This window comes from Diadema setosum, chromosome 4, assembly GCF_964275005.1.
Source record: "Diadema setosum chromosome 4, eeDiaSeto1, whole genome shotgun sequence".
Classification (NCBI taxonomy): Eukaryota; Metazoa; Echinodermata; class Echinoidea; order Diadematoida; family Diadematidae; genus Diadema; species Diadema setosum.
This window is the reverse complement of record NC_092688.1, coordinates 3,003,414-3,024,896: the sequence shown is the minus strand read 5'-3', so window position 1 is coordinate 3,024,896 and position 21,483 is coordinate 3,003,414. Positions and strand designations below refer to the sequence as shown.

The following is a 21,483-nucleotide window of genomic DNA, read 5'->3' as shown; positions in this document are numbered from 1 at the left end:
TTCATGTGTTTTATATATTTGGCAGGTGTGTTGTCATAAAGGCTATGCTTAAATTCTAGTTAATTTCCACATGAAGTTATTCAGGACTTGCATTATTGGCAGGCCCTACTGTACGGTGTATATCAATACTCACAGTTTAGCAGGGCCTTTAGTATTTTGTAGCTATAGAGGGCTAACATAAATTTTTTTCTGAATTTCCTGCCCATGGCATTACATTTCGTCTATCTTTTTTTTTTTTTTCTTGTTGTTCCGCTATTTCTTTTCAAGTCCCCCCCCCTCCCCCCTTCTTTCTGCTTCGGTAATAAGATAGGCCAATGTACCAAATTGCAGCCCATAAAAATTTATTTGCAACTCGAGACCCCTCCCCCTTTTCGCTCAGGATCGATGTTTTTTGTTTTGTTTTTTTACACGTAATCGATCACACATTCTTACAAGTTGTTTACGGATGTAACCACGAACGAGTAGCTAGCTGCAGCTACTATGCATACCACGTAGTGCAAATGCAGTGCGGCGTAACGTAGGAAGCGAAGCCACGAATACAGTACGTATTTGAATTGATCGGAGCTAGCGATTCAACAACGGCGGAGATCGAGGTAGATGACCGGTATGACCAACGCGAAAAAGGAGTTCTAGTAATCGTGGATACCAGATGATACTTGTGCGTTGTGGATATTTTGTGCTACGTAAGTATCTACACAATAGTTAGACAATCTAAATTCTATAACTGCTGTCTAAATGAACAAGGAAATAAGTGAGACGCGTGAGTGCCGATACAGCGTCGACAGGCATGCACACCTCAGTCCCAAACATGCGCGATAATGTTAGGTAACTTTGAGATAGGAATTAGACTCTTGATGCATACAGATATTGAAGAATAGACAATTTATCAGTCAGATTAGCTACACGCAGCCGCTGTCGCTTTGCGACAGCGGCTGCACCTTGTCCTTGGCTCTATTCCTTCGCAGACGTCATTTTTCAGTGTGGTTGTGCGACTCCTTCATGAATATCTTTATTATTAATCGTGGAAAACTAAAATACAAGGAATTATCGTAATCTATGATAATCATTCAATAATCGGTATGCGATTTTTTGTTTAATTACGTCAAAAACTCACCGAAATCTGTGGCTGAAATAAGGTCTGTAAACGTCCTTATTGCTTCACTCCTCATCTGCGTGTTATTTGAATGGCATTCACTCTCGTATACTACAACGTACAACGTAGGTAGTCGGAGAGGCGCCCTCTATAGCTCTCCGACTACCTACATTGTACGTTAATACTGTTTCCCTCATATACTAGTGTATATTCAATGCTTGCATTATTAGTTTTAAAACTTAATATATACATGTTGTATTACCTAATGGAGATTCTCCGGGAAATTTCCAGCCAGAAGGTCAGAGGTCAAAGGTTAAGGATCAAAGGTCAGGTTTAAATGAAAAAAAAAATCTATTATGTACTGTACTTACACTCTTTCTTCATACCTTGAAAAGTACTCAATGCATAAACTTATAACAGGGTCGGTCAGAAGTCAAGTAAAAATCCTCAATTCCCCAAATGTGTGTACCTGCACTCTTAGACAATTATAGCAAACCTAGTTCAAGGAAAGTGAACATTCAAGATATTTCTGACAAACCTGTCATTTCAATATTTTGTCAGTTTTGTGAAACTGTCATAACACATTGTGAAGACATTGTACCATACACCTATTGGGAGAATCATGCATTATGGCGGAGGCATCAGTCGCCATAGCGACATTTCTAGTTTCAGACATATTTTATGGAGAGAGTGAAGTTGAAGTTGACAATTATAGCAAACCCAGTTTGAGGAAAGTGAATATTCAATACATTTCTGACAAACCTGTCATATCAGTATTTTGCCAGTTATTAGTATGTGAAACTGTCATCACACATTGTGAAGACATTGTACTATACACCTATTGGGAGAATCATGCATTATGGCGGAGGCATCAGTCGCCATAGCGACATTTCTAGTTTAAAATGTGATTTTCAGGGTATTGGTACACTTTACATAAATGCACAGGAAGGATAGTACACTGTTAGCACAATTCCCGCCATGGTGTCAATCTTATGGTAGTGCTCTGATCCAGCACCTTACAATGCAGCACATCTATATGAAGGTCTTGGTTTCACTTTATTCAGACTTCAAGAATTTGTGATGATGCATGCAAAGGAAACAAGCCAAATAGCTCTAAAACACACACACACACACACACACACAAATCCAACTCAATAAATTGTTGATGGTTTTGCAAGCTCTGTATGTTTTCCATCTGAAGAGGGCTGCATACCTCTACAGAGTTCATAATAACAAGCATTGAGTCATTGAACTGTACATGTCTTTCAAGTATTGTTCAATGGTGTGATCTTTCTCCATTGGCTGGTTCAATCAAGTAGCATACTGTACACATGAATGTATGCCATTTATACATGCATAAAATTTGCTATGAATGACCGCAGATTTGACACCTTAAAGGGTGTGTACAGTTCTGGTCGAGGTGAGGATTTAGCTTTTAACGTTTTGCGAGATATTCAGAAACCACTCTTTGAGATGTCAAAGAGCATGCAGTTCTATGGGGTATCAAAAGTTTATTCGATGAAAATCGGTTTTGAAATGGCTGAGATATCCAAAAACAAGGTGAAACAAAGAGATCCTAATAAAGTTGTGGCATGTCGCCTTTTATTATTAGCACTTTTTTGGATATCTCAGCCATTTGAAAACCAATTTTCATCAAATAAACGTTGAATCCTTCTTAAAATCACATGCTCTTTCATATTTCATAAAAGGCTTTTCATTATCTCACTTAGGAATGTTCAAAACATGAATCCCCACCTCAACCAGTACTGTACAGTCCCTTTAACAGAATGCCTGATCACAATAAATATTCACATACATTGTATATATTCATATATTCATATATTCATATATTCATATATTCATATATTCATATATTCATATATTCATATATTCATATATTCATATATTCATATATTCATATAGTCCTATACAGACCGTTGTATGTAGTATGGACCTGATGATCATTTGTGATTATTTGTAATTATTTGTAATTATACAGTTACAGACAAGCCTGATTTCATATAGACCATGTACAAAATACAGCCGGGCCAAAGGCGGGGCCTAAGGCCGGACCCAAGGCCACGGGCCTTAGCCCGGAACCAGGGGCCCAGAGCCCAAGTGGGCCCAGGCGAAGTGGCCCAGGGGGCCCAGGGGCCCAGGTGGCCCAGGTGGCCCAGGGGCCCAGGGGCCCGGCTGAGGCCAGGAGCCTAAGTGTTGGCCCAAGGCAGGGGGCTCAGCCAGGGGCCACCAGACTGAGACCACTAAGAGTACCAGTCATGACTTGCTGTGATAATGATGTGACAGGCCTGTGCATTACACTGTACAGGGCTGTGCATATTATGTAAATACACTGTACACTAACTATACACAGTCATGACTTGCTGTGATAATGATGTGACAGGCCTGTGCATACACATATTATGTAAATACACTGTACAGGGCTGTGCATATTATGTAAATATGTCAACTGTACACTAACTATACACAGCCCAGTCGCTGTATAAATCGCAACAGGGCTGCACCTGAGCAGCCCACAACACAGAGCAAACACAAAGCAAATTTTACGATTGCCAGGGCTGCACACTGGCGCCGGTCCGACGGTCAAAGACTGGAAAAAGTCACTGTGGGACCGGTAACTTTTCAGGAAATCCACAAGTTACCGGTCCGACATGACCAGTAAGAAAAAAGCATTGGTGGGGTCAGTAGAAAGAAAAAGAGCAGCCCCGATCAGGAAGAAACAGAAGGCAAGATATCGCACTGTTCAACAAGTTTTAAGGCCCCGTCACACTACAGCGTTTAAATCAGCGAATGCGTAGTGGATGGGCAAAATTTGGCAAAGTCCAGATACGCTCAAATTCGCAAGCAAAATGTGGTTTTCGAACGTTCGCCTAACGAATGATGAGCATATGCTAACCGTGTTACAAGCGGATAAAGTAACGAATGAAAGCGAATGCGTACAGTCCATCCAACGGATGCTGAGCGGACAAAGCGAATGAGCTGCGAATGCCCAACATAATTATGCAGAGCGATACTGCAGCAATCACGTGACGGATCTCGGCTGACACACACTTCACCAAATCATTTTGAGCAGTGACGGTGTCAAGTAATATTGTGACTGTGAAAATGGCCCCAAAAAGAAGAAAGCAGAAGTCACCACCAAGTACTCGTGATGTCACTATCCTCGACAGTCCTCAAGATTCCCCTATTAAAGTGCACTTCCTTCTGATGATCACGTTGACGCATAATGTTGGTAGTCCAACATTCTCCATTGCGTCTGGTGCCTCCAACTGGTGTCGAACTTTCACAATACCAAATTTCCATGTAGAGATTCCCATTTACTACAGGTTGACTTTTATAACAGCGGTCTAGAATAATGTTCTCGATACAAGCACTGCAAGTGCGGTTATCATCTACCATTTATTACTTAATGCCAGAATACGTATAATGAAATGTCATGTAGGGGGCTGTGGCATAATGGATAAGACTCCCGACTCCCGAACCGAGGACTCGGGTTCGAATACCACCCAGTGCTGACATCCTTGGACAAGATTTTTTACCCACGATATCCTTCTCGACCCAGGTGTATAAATGGGTACTTGGCAACGCTAGGGTACTAATAATAGCAGGGCCCTCTGGCAGAGCAGTGGCAACACTGAAGAGGCTACCCTGGGTAAATAAGACCTTTTTCTTCTTACTATTATTACTATCATTATCATTATTACTACGCACGTGTATTATGTGGGCTATGAATATCTATTATTTCCCTAGTACGTTTAATTAACGTGTGTTGCTGTGCAGACTTGCTGGGCGAAGTTGGACGAATGGAGGACGAATAAGAAACGAACGCAGAGCGACCAAAACTTTCGATCAGCGGATGCTAAGCGAACACAGAGCGGATTGTCATTCCGTTCGTCATCCGCTCAAGATTTTGGGCATGTCCAAAATCAAAGTTTGGCTCCGGCGGATCTCTGCGAATCTTTGCGAACAGCTAGCGGATACAACGAACGTCAAGCAGGTCACGAACGACGAGCAACGGATGTGAGCGTATCTCCAAATTTTCAGATCCGCTAGGCATTCGTTGGCTCGATCCACTCTAGTGTGACGGGGGCTTTACGCAAGTTTTCATTTATGTCTACCGGTGCAATTTGTACAGTAAACATATTAGTTTTGAGCACTAGCAGTCAACCAGTTATTCGCGCTCGCTTGCGCATTTGGCGCTGTTCACGCACTGCCATGCAATGCAATACATGCAAAGCATGTATAGAACAGTGTAACTGCTTTTCGTTTGCTTGCGATCGGCGGTCATGCCAGACAAGAAGCATTGATAGAAGCTCACGCATTTCTGAGTCATTTTGCTCATGATTTTTTAAAGCAAGATCAATCCGATCCCGGCTTCGCAGCAGCGTGGCAGTTATGTTAGAACTAATTTACTTGTGTTGATTTTTAGAAAAAGTAAAAAGACATTCGATATTCAACGATACAGTAAATCGATCTGATTGCGTTTATTTTCATTTTACACAGTCATTTCACAGATGAATATTTTCATTCGTTCAGAATGGTCTCATAATGAAGATAGGTGCAAAAAGGATCACGAAATCGACCCTTCCGTGTACTTTTTAAGAACGCATGCACAAAATAATAATAATAATAATAATTGTTTTGGATATAAACTCCAAATTTTATTGTCCAAGAATGGAAATTCATTTTGCCCAATTGATCGTGGGCCCGGCAGCCACTGAGCAGCGCCAGATCGACGTTGCTCTAACCTTTTCAACTGTTGAACGGCAAACAAGGCAGCAGCAACTCCCATCTTTTAACGTCTTTTGGTATGACGCGGCCGGGGTTTGAACCCACAACCTCCCGATTGTGAGGGCAGCCGCTCTACTCACTGAGCCAACACATCGGTATTGCGAAGAAATAATACTAGGGAGAAAAAAATCATAAAATCATCGCAGTCCCGCTTACATATTTGAGGTAGAAATCGTCCCAAAAAGGATCATGAATTCGACCGGCCGCGTCGTATCTTTCAAAAGCGTATGTACGAAATGCGAAGAGATTATAGAGGAGAGAAAAAAATAAAGGACACATTTGGTGAGTACATCATAAAAGATTACAGCCGAATAACAATTCATGAAATCAACGCAATCCCATTGAAATTTGAGGAAATAACGGCCGCAAAAAGGATCTTGAAATCAGTCTTGCATGCCGTGTTGGTTATCAAACACGCATGCACAAATGCGACAAGATTATCGGGAGAAAAATAAAAAACACATTTTTACCCTTCTGGTGCGTGCATTACAAAAGATTACATCTGAAGTAATTCATGAAATCGCCACAATCCCGCTGATATTTGAGGTAGAAATAGGCGCAAAAAGGATCGTGAATTCGGCCGTGACGTATACCTTTTAAGAACGCACGTACGAAATGGGAAAAGATTAGCGGGAGAAATATAAAGGACACATTTTTCACCCCTATTGGCGTTTGCATCATGTAGATTACAGCCGAATAGTAATTCATGAAAATTCGCAATCCCCTTGGAATTTGAGATAACAATAATAAGCACAAAGAGAATCTCAAATTTGGCCCTGCATGCAGTGTATAATTTTGAAAACGCATGCACAGATGCAAAGAAATTATCTGTAGAAAAATAAAGAACGCATTTTCAACTCTTCTGGTGCATGTATCACAAAAGATTACAGACGAAATAATTAATGACATATCGCAATCCCGCTGATATTTGATGTAGAAATAGGCGCTAAAAGGATCGTGAATTCGGCCGTGACGTAGATAGGCATGTACGCAATGCGAAGTGATTATTGGGTGAAAAATACAGGGCACATTTTCAACCCTGTTTGGCCCGTGCATCATAAAGATTACAGCCGAATAATAATTCATAAAATCATCGCAATCCCGTTAAAGTTTGAGGAAACGATAGGCGCAAAAGAATCATGATTTTTGGCCGTGTCGTGTATCTTTTAAGAACGCATTTACGAAATGCGAAGAGTTTATCGGGGAAAAATAAAGGACACATTTTCAACCCCTTTTGGCGCGTGTATCATAAAAGATTACATCCGAAGTCATACATGAAATCATCGCAATCCCGCTGATATTTGATGTAGAAATAGGCGCCAAAAGGATCGTGAATTCGGCCGTGTCGTATACCTTTAAAGAACGCATGTACGGAATGCGAAGAGATTATGGGGAGAAAATGTTCATAAAGAACGCATTTTCAACCAGTATAGCTGGTGCGTGCATCACAAAAGATTACATCCGAAGTAATTCATGAAATCGCCACAATTCGGCTGATATTATTTTGATGTAGAAATAGGCGCTTAAAGGGAAGATAAACCCCAAGAGCAATGTGGATTGAGTGAAAGCAGCAACATTAGTAGAACACATCAGTGAAAGTTTGAAGAAAATCGGACAATTGATGCAAAAGTTATGAATTTTTAAAGTTTTGGTGTTGGAACCGCTGGACGAGGAGACTACTAGAGGTTATGACGTATGAGTGGACAACAATACCAAGAAAATATAAAGAAAATTCTACAAAAATCAATTTTTCATGAAAATTACAAATTCCATCAACTTGATATTGACATATGTTAGGGGTAGCAATTATTCCCCCTGCTTTCTGAAAGAGGTTGGTCCATTGCTCTTTCATAATTCTAGAAAAGTGAATTTTTGTTGAATTTCCTTTATATTTTCTTTGTATTGTTGTCCACTCATACGTCATATCCTCTAGTAGTCTCCTCATCCAGCGGTTTCAACACCAAAACTTTAAAAATTCATAACTTTTGCATCGATTGTCCGATTTTCCTCAAACTTTCACTGATGTGGTCTACTAATGTTGCTGCTTTCACTCAATCCACATTGCTTTTTGGGTTTACCTTCCCTTTATAGGATCGTGAATTCGGCCGTGTCCAATTCGCATGTACCAAATGCGAAGAGATTATTGGGAGAAAAATACAGAACACATTTTCAACCCCTTTTGGCCCGTGCATCATAAAGATTACAGCCGAATGATAATTCATGAAATCATCGCAATCCCTTTGAAGTTTGAGGAAACAATAGGCGCAAAAAGAATCATGATTTTTGGCCGTGTCGTATATCTTTTAAGAACGTATTTACGAAATGCGAAGAGTTTATCGGGGAAAAATAAAGGACACATTTTCAACCCCTTTTGGCGCGTGTATCATAAAAGATTACAGCCGAAGTAATTCATAAAATCATCGCAATCCCGCTAATATTTGAGGTAGAAATAGGCGCAAAAAGGATCGTGAGTTCGGCCGTGTCGTGTACCTTTAAAGAACGCATGTACGGAATGCGAAGAGATTATGGGAGAAAAATAAAGGACACATTATCAACCATTCTAGCCGGTGCGAGCATCACAAAAAGTTACATCCGAAGTAATTCATGAAATCGCCACAATGCCGCTGACATTTGAGGTAGAAATAGACGCAAAAAGTATCATGAATTCGGCCGTGTGAAACACCTTTTAAGAACGCACTTATGAAATTCGAAGAGTTTCTCGGGAAAAAATAAAGGACACATTTTCAACCCCTTTTGGCGCGTGCATCATAAAAGATTACAGCTGAAGTAATTTATGAAATCGTCACAATCCCGCTGATATTTGGGGTAGAAATAGGCGCAAAAGGTATCATGAATTCGGCCATGTGTTGCATCTTTTAAGAACGCACTTACGAAATTTGAAGAGTTTATCGGGAAAAAATAAAGGACGCATTTTCAACCCCTTTTGGCGCGTGCATCAGAAAATATTACAGCCGAAGTAATTTATGAAATTGTCACAAACCCGCTAATATTTGATGTGGAAATGGGCGCAAAAAAGGATTGCGAATTCGGCCCTGCATGTCGTGTACCTTTCAAGAACGCATGCACAAATGTGAATAGATTATCGGGAGAAAAATAAAGAACCCCTTGTAGCACGTGCATCAGAAAATATCACAGCTAAAATAATTCATTAAATCGTCGCAATCCAACTGACCACCAAGAGCAGGTTACGCAGCAAGTTCGTGCGCCGATGTTTAGAAAAAGTCACAAACGCATTTGACACAATCTGAATTTGTTCATTATCATTTTACACTGTAATTCACAAACAAATATTCTATTTTTTCAAATTTTTCAAAAATTTCTTGTGCAATATATAATGCAAGTTTTCCAAAAAATATTAATCTGTAGAATGTACATGGGGGGGGGGGGGGGGACGTCCATAAAAAAAAAACAAGAAAATGAGTTTGCAAGTCATTTAATGTTTTTTCAGGTTGTCGTTGTTGACCAGTAAATTTTCTGTTCGGACCGGTAAAAACTGGTAAAACGGGGCATTTACCGGTCCGACAGAGACAGGTTGGACCGGCAGAAAAAATGGGTTAGTGTGCAGCCCTGCGATTGCATTTAGTTTTGATACTTGACATCATTTTTTGTCACCTCAAATGCATCAAAGACAATCTTTATTAATGAGACTTCATACCGTACCTGTTTTCCTGGGGTTATTTGTGGGAATTCTCCGATCTGGGTACTATTCGCAAATCTAACAACATGTGAAAATATCAACTCCTGATCATGTAACGTGCATGTGTACATTTCTGTGTTCACTGCTGTATTCCATGAACATGAATTCAACTACTGTTAAATCCTGTAATATGAGCTGCCAGGACAAAACTCACATTATACACTCTGATTCTGTATAGCAATCACTTTCAAAGCAATGTATTGATACATTTCTGCCAGCTAAAAATTCTTAAATGTTGGTTCACCCATGTGAATGGGTACAGAACCTGAAGCCTAGGTGGTGGGTTAAGCAGAATTGCTGCTGTCCTTACAGTCCCACTAATATGTTTTCATGTTAGTCTAATGCTAGTTTGTGGCAATAAGAGAGTGTGCCAAGCAGTTTTCCAAGCAGGGATTCAGCTGGATGTCGAAAGTGATTAGCCATTCTGATACTTGAATTTAACAATACCATTTAACAATTCCATACCACCTAAAACCCCATCCCTATAAAATTCTTTAGAATTTCTGCTATCAAAACAATGATAGGATAATCTGCAGATAAAGTAGATTTTTTTCTGTCACAAATCTGCTGTTACTGTGTTATTACCTCCGCCCAGGGGGAAGGTTATGTTTTCGTTACCGTTGGTTTGTTTGTTTGTTTGTTTGTTTGTTAGTTAGTTTGTCTGTGTGCAAAATAACTCAAAAAGTAGGTAACGAATTTGGATGAAACTTGCAGGAAAGGTTTAGATTGATACAAGTAACAGATGATCAAATTTTGGTAGTGATCTGAGTATTTTGGAGGAATTTATGAAGGATTTTTGATATTTTGGCAGGTAGGGTCAATGAACTTGGGAGTTCAGGCTGCGCGTATTTGAGGTTTGCATAACTGTGCGCACTAGTGCATGCTCTAGTTTCTGCTAGGGCGAGGCGCGCCGTGCAGCTGAGGGTTTATGACGTAACAAAGGCTTCTATATTGGGAAATTGGGCGACTTTCAGCACACAGTGCTATAAGTATGTATGGGTGGAAATCACTTCTATGGAAGAATAAGATCAGTGGTGGAAATGAGCTGCATGCTTGGCGGAGGTCTGCGCTCTCAGAGTGCTTCTGTAGTTTTGAATGTCTTCCTCCGTGAAAAATGTGAAATCAATGAAAGGAAAAAATATGGTACCTGGTAAATATTAATAGCTGTGCACATTATTCACACATGTACTATACAATGTATGACAGTAGCATATATTCACTCACAAAAAAACACTGATACATGTAAAGGAGTAAAAGATAATAAAAAGTTTTGGTACCTCAAAAGTTTCCCTTAATTTCCTTGTTTTGGTTTGTGTTTCAGGTTAAAGTACGTTGTCTGTGAGAATTACTCGCCCCAAAGTGCTCTCATGTCTTAGTAATCATGCAATAATGGTTTCGTACCAGAGCCGTCGTGGTACCGCGGCGAAAATTTTAGTACAATGTATGTGTATTGTACGAAACCACTGACTGCGACCAGCACCATGCAGCCCCATACGCATAGCTAACAGCGACCGGCAGCCCCATACGCATAGCGTAATGGGGCTTCGCATTGTAGCATTCAGGATCATGAAAGAATTAGTATCGCGGGTAACAGTCAGTTTAAAATCCAAAAATTTCTTCAATTTGAAGACTTACCAACTAAGATGAAGTATTGAAAACAGGCTACGGACAACGTTTGGTTCTGCCAATAGTCCCTTTCTGTTCGAATTGATGACTGAATGTGACTCAGTCGAGAGGACCTTGGGAGAGCTACATACACTGAATACTACGGCCAGCGCATGCGCACACAAACATCTTATCCGTTCATGGATTTGAAATCTGTGTGCATGCATGTGATTTGTTCTCATGCACTGGCTGTAGTATTCAGTGTACGTAGTTCTCCCAAGGTCCTCTCGACCGAGTCACATTCAGTCGTCAATTCGAACAGAAAGGGACTATTGGCAGAACCAAACGTTGCTCTAAGCCTGTTTTCAATACTTCAACTTAATTGGTAAGTCTTCAAATTGAAGAAATTTTGGGATTTTAACTTGACATGTACCCGCGATACTAAATCTGTCATGATCCTGAATGCTACAATGCGAAGCCCGATTACGCTATGCGTATGGGGCTGCTGGTCGCAGTTAATTGCATGATTACTAAGACAAGAGAGCACTTTTGGGCGAGTAAGTCTCACAGTGTTAGTTATATGAAAGGTACCTGAAACACAAACTAAGACAAGGAAATTCAGGGAAACTTCTGAGGTACCAAAACTTTTTATTATCTTTAAAGAATCAGCAGACATAGCTTTACAAGATGTATTGCAGAGTTCAATTAGTATTAGTATTATTATTATTATTATTATTATTATTATTAGTAGTAGTAGTAGTAATAGTAGTAGAAGTAGCAATGATAATAATAATGATAATAGTGGCTACTTGTATAGCGCACAGGTCCGCTTTTAAGTGCTCATGGCGCTTCATGACTGAAAAGATAGATATTTTAGCACATGTTCAAACATGACAACAGAGAAGAAAATTGCAAACAACAACAAACACATACCAGATAAAGAATATAATTGTTCCGAACATTATAGACTGCAATAAGCCAGTTCGTAATTAGCTCATGGGCACGTTGGTACAAATGACCTTTCTTTTTTCTCAGTTGGTTAGGCACTTCAATCGTTTTCAAAGAGACATTATGGGTACCGGTAAACTTGCCCGACGTAATAATTCATGAAATTCGTGTTCAAACAATGAATGAACTTGCATAGACCAGGTGACCAGAATGGTCCATCAATCAGCCGTCGGGGAAGCATCCATTTCATTGTTTTGCATTGAATGCATTGAAAAACTGTTTTATTCATATTGCCAAATACCAGGTTTGCTGTCAGGTGGATGTACTGGCAAGCAACATTTACAAGGATTGCATGAATAATCATTGTATGACAGATGCTTATCTCAGTGAATTTAAAAACCAACTTGTCTCTTGGTACAAATGACCTTTTTCTGCTCATGCGCAAAGTGGAACTACGAACTGGCTTATTATAGTCCTTAGTGTGAGAGGAATAGGTAACGTTTTGAAGTTTGGATTTGAATGTTTCTGTAGATGACAATTATAGCTGCACTCACAGAGAAAATGTTCCAGTTAAAGAGGAACGTAGTCATACAAAGTGTATGTATTTCACATTTTTCAGTATTTTCAATCTTTCATATCCATATGCAATGGGCATAATGGACTCATTTGCATATCATTTGCATAGTATGCTATCATGGGGTGTGAAAGTATGCTGAGTGTTGACATATAGGTCATCCACTCATTGTATCCCCCGAACAGAGTTCGGAGGATACTATGGATTTGGCCTCGTTGCGCCGCGTCCGCCGCAGAGATTTTCTTGTGAGCACTCTACTGGCTGCAGTTCTTTTTAGATCATCTTCAAATTTGGCATGAAGGTGTGTTATGGAAAAACGAAGACACCTATTGTTTTTGGTGATGGTGCCCTCGCTTGTTCCGTCTTTATACATGAAAAAGTAAATTTAACAGGGTCTGTTTGTGTGTGCGACGCTGGCCTTGCTTCGTGACCAATTTTTTTTTATGCCTCCGCCAACGAAGTGGCCGGAGGCATTATGTTTTCGGGTCGTCCGTCCGTCCGTACGTCCGTCCGTCCCGTTTTGTTTTTGTCGATATCTGAAGAACCGTGTGGTGGTTTTACATCAAACTTGGTATGAGGGTATATCCTTGGGGGATAATACTTTGTGTGGATTTTAGGGTCACAGGGTCAATGGTCAAAGGTCACAGGTTATTTTGTGAAAAAAAATTTAAATTTCATGTTTTTCTCCATATCTCGCAAATGGTTCAAGGTATCTTCATGGAACTTAGTATATATGCTTGTTCCAATGGGCAGTGATTATCTAGGGAAGTTGGGGGTCATGGTTGAAAGGTCAGGGGGTCAAAGGTCAAGGTCAACTCCTCAAAATATCACTACTTTCCTTATATTTATGCAATGCCTGAAGGTTTTTGGGTTGTTTTTTTTTTTTTAGCTTGATGTATGCATGTATTACCCAATATAGATTCTGTGGGAAGTTTCTTGCCAAAAGGTCAAAGGTCAAATGGTCAAAGGTCAAGTAAGAGTGCTGAATTGCACTTTTTCCTCCATATCTCAAAAGTAACTCAAGGTATCATCATGAAACTTACCTATTTATGCATGTTCAACCTAACAGTGATTCTCTTTGGAACTGTGAGGTCACAGGTCAAAGGCCAGGTTTAGATAATGCTATTTTCCCATTTGATACTGAAATTATACTTTTTCTCAATACCTTGAAAATTACTCAATGCATATACTTATAAAAGGGTCAAAAGTCAAGTAAAAATCATCAGTTCCCCAAATACCTGCACTCTGACATTTTAATCATTCATCCAATTGAACCTAGTTCTAGGAAAGTGAACATTCAGCACATTTGTGGCAAACCTGTCATTTTAATATTTTGCCAATTGTGTGAAACTGTCATCACACATTGTCAAGACATTGTGCTATAGACCTATTAGGAGAACCATGCATTATGGCGGAGGCATATCAGTCGTCGTAGCGATATATCTAGTTGTTATTAATTTGTTGTGAGGTTTTCTTTTTTTTCCATATCATTTCCATATCATTTTAGAGTACTAGCGGAGGCATATCAGTCGCCGTAGCGATATATCTAGTTGTTATTAATTTGTTATGAGGTTTTCTTTTTTTTCCATATCATTTTAGAGTACTCCAAGTGATACTTACACAATGCACATACAATATTCAAACAATTCTCCTCATTTCATAAAGCCAGAACACAATAGAATATATTTGATACCATTACACATTTAATAATTTTACCAAAATAGATTGATCTATTAATTGAGTCTGCAGTTTTTCACTCCATTCACATCTGTTGTCTCAAGATCTGATCCAAAGAAAATCTTTGGCTCCGTTTCAAGGCAATTTAACTGTTGCCAAGAGACTGCCTGGCTTCTAAATAAAGCATGATACAATTCCAAAACAAGATGTTAAGCTACATTGCAGGATCAGTAACAACTTTGTCGCCAAGTCGGGAGCAAAATATGAAATTTCATTCAAGGATAAACTTGTGCTCCTGTATGTGAGAAGAATGTGGAGATTTTTCACACCCACTCTGTTTAAGTTGTGCTAGTAGATTTTATTTTTATTCTCATTTGTATACCTTTTTTTATCTTGAATCTCCAGGAGCATAAAAACAAATAAAACAAATCTTTGAGTGCATGCAAAACAGTGTGGCCAAACAATAACTCAGTGCTTGAGAACTACAGTGTATTAAAAAGAAACTGATACAATGTACAAGTACCTGTACAGTAGTTACAGTAATGTCAAAGTACTGACAAATGTTTTAACTATTCTTTAGCAAAAATATTGTGAATTATTTGTTTAGATTTCTTCGAGGTGGCTACAATTAATTTGATTTACAGGATTTCTCATCTGAGCACCAGATACTGTACATGTACAAGTGTATGTACTTGTGCAATTGGCAAACATTGTGGACATTACATACATTGTATTCAATCTGCATGCATATTTGCATTCAAGTTAATCAGCATAACGGTAGATTTCCTCAGTCCGTAGTGGACTTGCTGAGTAGTGATTGCATGGCCATCAGTAAAACGCACTCTTTTGTGTGCCGAGATGTTCTGAATCATTAATAGTTTCATCCTGCAGTAACTGAAGACTTAAGACAATCAATATTTCCCTATCTAAAGAAATGTCTGTTTAATGTAACCAGACTCCCTGAGTGATTATTGATTGGAGCTTCAAGTCAGAATGCTGTGGCATCAACTTGTATTCATTGATTTGCAGAATTAGTGTTCTAGTTGTTTTTCACTTTCTCCATCAACAAACAGCTACAATTTACATCACACCTGTGGCAGGTACTGTAGTTGATATTTGTTTGCTTACCAAGCCAAAGAAAATTTTTCAGTGATCATGTGGACCTTTTTGAAGAGTTTTTTTTTTCCTCCTGAAGTTGTTGATACTGTTATGATAATGTATAGGGCCCACACTACACATCATATCTCTCTCTCTCTCTCTCTCTCTCTCTCTCTCTTTCTTTATCTGCTCATTGTTATTAATGTATTTAACACATTCAATGATATGCATGAATACACTTATATTTGAATTATATGTTTTTAAGTTTTCTTATACAAAAATTGTAAGTTTTTGTGTCATCCTGAAGACATTAAGTATCAGTGTCTGGCCCACAAGCCTATTAAAACTTGTGTTCAGAGATTATACCTTGCCAGTTTTCCCTCCCTTCACTGTGTGTCTTGCTGTGCTGACACAACATCATGTGTATGGGGAGGGGGAAGAGGTCAAAGTCAAGTGTCTTTCGTGACCCACCCATTCAAAACCAAAAGATCATCAAGGTTTTTTCCTGATTTTTCTCCCTTGTCTTGATATTTTTTTTTCTCTTTCATTTCTTTACTTCTATTATATCCATATACATGTTTATATTTACTCGTTCTTCTTCACCCTGTTGTGGCCAAGCTACAGGAAGTTTACGATGTACATCGTGTACAACATGTAATCTACAGAGGTTACATTTGCCAAATTTGCTTGCAATAGTGACGAAAAAGAAAAAAAAAACATGCAAAATGAAATTTGTGGTTTTCAGTATTGCAGAGGTACTTGGATCTTTACTCAATCATTATTCATTGTACCAACTTTGTTCATTTTATCTTTAAAATAATATTTTTGTTGCGTCCCATGAGTCAAGTTAATGGCCTTGAAGGTTGTAGGGGTTATTCTTTGGGTATCCACTGGATACCCCACTGCAAATTATTGTCATTGTCAGACTGAAGCAACATTTTAATAGCATGTTGTACAACTTGCAGTGTGAACATTTAGAAGGGATCAGAATTCTAATACACTCTGCTACTGGAATTACAAGGATGATAAATGCCCTCTTGTTTTATTTACAAGATTTAACAGAGGCCATTTCCAGTACCCTTCTCAATGGTTTTAGACAAATTGCTTGTATGGTATATCTAGAGTTAATGTATGTAATGTATTGTACAATGTTTATTTGGTGAATACATTGTACATTGTACCTGTTTAGTGCATAGTAATAGATGACATCCCAAACAAATGTGTGGAGGTCGTTTGTATAATAATGAATGCAAGTTATGGTCTGTATGTTACTTCTTACTCTCCGATCCCCCAATATCTAGATTTTTTGACAGTGATGCACCATGATGTCTCCACTGTTCATAGTGCTCATCTGTATGATGTGCTCAAAAATATAACTCACAATTTGAACTTAAATGTATTATCTTGTGTCCTGGTATTTCATAGTCATTAAGGAAATGTTCAATAGTCTACTTGGCTGAAAAGCTGGGGTTTGGATTGCTTGGCATTCAGCCAATGCTGCTAATAATTACTGGAACACGTTGCGCAGTCAGTCACACTCACTGTCCTTTTGTGTTCCCACTCAGGTGTTCGTGAAGCCTAGCTCAGTGCTTGCCCTCAACGACCTGATGACACATTGCCGGTAAGCCTCCCCTCCCCCGTCCCCATCCCCGTCCACATGCCACTGACACACCGGGCCTTCATGCTGTGCAGTCATTCGTCTCTTGGGACTCCATCATGTTTGGATGGAAGAAGAAGAAGAAGGAGGCCAGCAATAAGAGTGGCTCTTCGCCCTCTGGCTTCCCTTCCCTCAACAACCTCCTGAAGGGTGGACCACGGGCCAAGAAGTCCAACAAGAATGGCAAGACGGACGTCTATGTTGACGGCCAGACGTCCGGCAGCAGCTCCCCGCTCTCCACCGCCACGGGCTCTCCGGCATCGTTCATCCGTAACGGCCCTGCTTCGCGCTCACCCAGCGTGGAGTCCGGACGCATCACGTCCACCTACGTGCACTCGCTGCCCCCACCGGAATACACAGAGCACATTCCGCCGGATCACAGCTCCCTGCAACCCCTGTCGAGCACGCCGAATCATCCCTCCCTCCGAGCCACGTACACGCCGCCCCCGGGGTATGGTGTCTCAAATCGGGTCAGCCGACCGAACTCGGCAGTTTCCCGTTCCTCCTCCATCCCAGTCACCTCGTTTCGTGATGGGGAGGAAGATGTGGATTTTGCTGGAAAGGCGGCAAACAGCACCCCGGGGCACCAGGATAGGAGCAGTTATGCCAGCAAGGCTCTTGAGGTGTGGTCGGAGGAGGAGGTGCTAAAATGGTTGAATGACAGCGATTTGGAGTACTTTGCTGACCTCTTTGATGGTGAGTATCTGATATCATTTGAAATGTTTAGATTTGTGTGATTATTTTGTCATGATTGTGTCTGAAAGAAAAGTAAATTACGATTATTTTATAGTATTTTTTTTTCTTTCGAGTACAAACATTTCCATCATGTTGTAAGTACACTAAAAAGGTTTTATTTTCATTTCATAGTTTGTTATGGAATAGATGATATTATACATGTATAGTTGTGTTATTCATCACTGATGTCGTGGGAAAGGAACACTGTCAGATGGAATCATCACTGCATATTATAGAAACATACAATAACCTCTGCAGATATCCGTGCACAGGCCATAAATGATGAAAATACAAGTGTACACGGTATCCTCTGTAGGTCTGTGCTCTGTGTTGGTTAGTGTACACTGTATGGAATATGGCATGTATAAGATTCATGCATGAGTACACAAGGTCAAGTGTGTTGCTTAGGCGCCTGAAGTGCACAATCACTTATTTATATCCATGGCTGCCTTTGATTCATTGAAAAAAAAAAACAAAAAGATACACTGAACCTCTACAATGGTACTGACAAATACAACGTACTTGTTAAATGTGTAGAGGTCTATTGAGCTTTTGTGTGTGTGTCTATTTTGTATGTTCAGTTTAGCAATTTATTGGACAGAATGAAATATTTATTATTCATTGAGCTGTGCAAAGCTGGATACTTGAAATATCTGCAACTGCTTCAAGGACAATATAGAGCATGTTTTCAAGAGAGAGAGAGAGAAAAAAAAAAAGAAAAGAAAGGAAGGGAAAGGTATTTCCAGCAAGTACAATCAACCCAAAGTAAAGTACTCCCTTCTATGACCCAATTCTTGTCCACTGATACTGACTCATATAAAATGTTTATATTTATATTACTGATGTATTGGGAGCATTAATCATTTCCCCATTCTGATAGGGAGTACACACATTGGGTTTAAATACAAACGTTGTAGTTAAATGTACCCATACAGCCATCTTACAATATTATATGTGAAGTGAAGATAATCTGTGTGGATGAACATACAAATTCAAAGAAACATTCCAATAACAAATGGCAATAACTGTTTTTTCAGACATATTTTATGGAGAGAGTGAAGTAGCATAGGTTGGATTTTCTTCTACTTTTTTTTTCCTGTCACTCTCTGTGAATATTAAGATTATTAATGCTCAATCTGCCATGAGTAGGATTGTATGCTCAATCTGTATTATAATGATTCGATCTTTGATATTGACGAAGAACAATACAAATCTGTAATACAAATTGTACTTTCATACAGTCAAAATCTAGAAAACCTCTGGAACTGTCCTACGGTATGAGAAAAAAAAGAAAGGAAAGGATGAGATAATAGGAACTGGGGAAACAGAAACTGGGGATAGACAGAACTTCTGTCTATCATTCAATCTAGACTGAATTATCAGTGTAGGGACCTTAAATACATGCTTCCTCACCAATTCACAGCAGTGACGCCAGTTTAGGTGACAAATTATCAAGTGTGGTGTAAACACTCCCTAAAACACCACCACTCCCCAACTACCATACTTCCGTATTAATTTCTGATAGTCATCGTCTTTCAAGCTACAAAGTAATGTTAAAGTGTACCAATACCCTAGAAATCAAATTTGTGGTGTGTACAGCAAGAATACGTGAAAACAGCCATAATTTATCTGTGATAAAAAAAGGATAAAAGTATTACACGTTTCGATTTTAATAGATTAAGAAACTTGTGCTCCACACATTACTTAAATTCTGCTCTGAAAGCGCTAGTATGATGTTTGCATGTTCTACGTGTACCTATACGCTTATGTTTTAACGAACAGTATTTAGATCCTGTGTCGATGGTTATCTGATTGCATGCACACATTGCACATCACCATCATTCAAGACGTAAATATGTTGCATCAGAAAAACATATGATGTAGAATTTAAAAGAAATTAACTTGAAATCTTGTCTATAATATCCAACTCCAGTGAAACAGGTACACATTATACGTTTTGTTTGTATAAATTTTCCTCTACGTATTGTATTAAAGACCTAATAAAATGCTTGCAAAATGTTTTAATATGCAAAAGAAATGTAAAATATATGTCATGATTATCAATGTAAATATGTTGTCAGTGTCGTTCCGGTTTTTATCGCTTCTAGAAACTCCCCCAAATATCACATTTTTGGAAGACCCCGTTGCAGCTTTTGCGAAAAAGACAGTCACGTGACCAACACCCCTGAACCGATTGATGACGTATAAGCACGGAGTTGTGCTCAGTTAGCAGACGCCGCTCAGCACAAGCACTCAGATTACTAGCTTGGTACACGCGCGTACACGATAGCTAGCCCGGCCAGGCCCGGGCCCCGCGGGATGTGCGCTCCCGGTCGACACACTGACTGTCGACATGTACGCATTACCACGTATACATTATCACTAAGTTAGCTTGCACAGATACTTGGTACCTCGAGCATAATGTCTTCCCCTATATGGGTAAACTTCGACATTGATGATGATGATGAAGACTGCAGCTCTGACGATAGCGGAGAGGAAGAGGAGGCACATGAAGTTGAAGGGGAAGATGGGGAGGGAGAGGCAGCCGATGAACCAGAACGTTATCGTGGGGCTGCACCTTACCGATTATGAACCAGCTGCATCTCCCCCGCTGCCAGTGCAAGAGCGTATGAACATGGCACCAAGCCCGAGAATAGACCTCACGGAAACGATCGCCTGGGAAATAAGTCGGATTACAAAGTGGTATGTCGGGTATGCCCCCATATAGTTTAACGTTAGAAAGGATATACTGTATTCTACATGACTGACATTGTAAGTTGTAACTGTCTAGTAAGTAGATTAGAAGAACAGGCCCAGCTCGCTCACAAAGTGAGCGGCTACTCCGGCCGCAGCAAGCAAGCGGGAGCGTCCCGGCCGTGGCCTGGCCCGTCGGCCGGCGCTTACAAGTTAAACTACCAGTAGTAGTCTAGTAGTTTACACTCAGTAATTTAGATGCGTCATTTTCTAAGAAAAACGATACCAAGAAAATGATCGTCAATTTTGGTCGAGTAGTTTTTGTTTTATGCTAAAAATCATACTGTGGAAGGAAGCCCAAACGCCGTGCTTATCTACCGATGAATGCCACGGTGGGGCTGGATTCACGAGTAGGTCTAGGCCTATAAAGCAGGCGAGTCGCCGTAGTATTAGTACAGACACGCAGTGGTGGTGGGGCTATCGTGAAATAGGCCCCACCGCAGTGCGCGTGCACCGTACCCGTGCGTTTATAGCAAGCAAGGGTAGGTCCTCCTAGGGTTTAGGGTTAGGTAGAGTTGTATTTATGGTTAAATTGGCCGTTAAATTAGTCGAGCCGAGGGCCATATTATGAAGTCATTTTCGCCGCATTCACGAGTATTCACTGTGGAAGGCAGCCCCACCGCCGTGCTTACCTACCGAGATGAACGCCACACGGTGGTGCTGAAACAGGCGAGTCGCCGTAGTATTACTATTACTACTACTATTACTACACGCAGCGGTGGGGCCTATTTCACGAGTTTGCCGAAAATAATGGATATCCAAGCGTACCACAGTTGTAATCTGTATTATTGGCAGTATTAAATCCGATACAGTTC

At 40.0% G+C, this 21,483-nt stretch overlaps 1 protein-coding gene across 1 annotated transcript in view; it reads left to right on the top strand.

Moving 5' to 3' along the window:
* Positions 1-573: 573 nt before the first annotated feature.
* The window catches only part of LOC140226759 (uncharacterized), a 56,126-nt gene continuing 35,216 nt past the window's right edge, over positions 574-21,483 (top strand). Inside the window, exons 1-2 of the mRNA XM_072307189.1 lie at positions 574-683; positions 17,088-17,875. Coding sequence (XP_072163290.1) covers positions 17,239-17,875 — 637 coding nt within the window. The 5' untranslated portion in view covers positions 574-683; positions 17,088-17,238. The remainder of the gene's footprint in view (positions 684-17,087; positions 17,876-21,483) is intronic.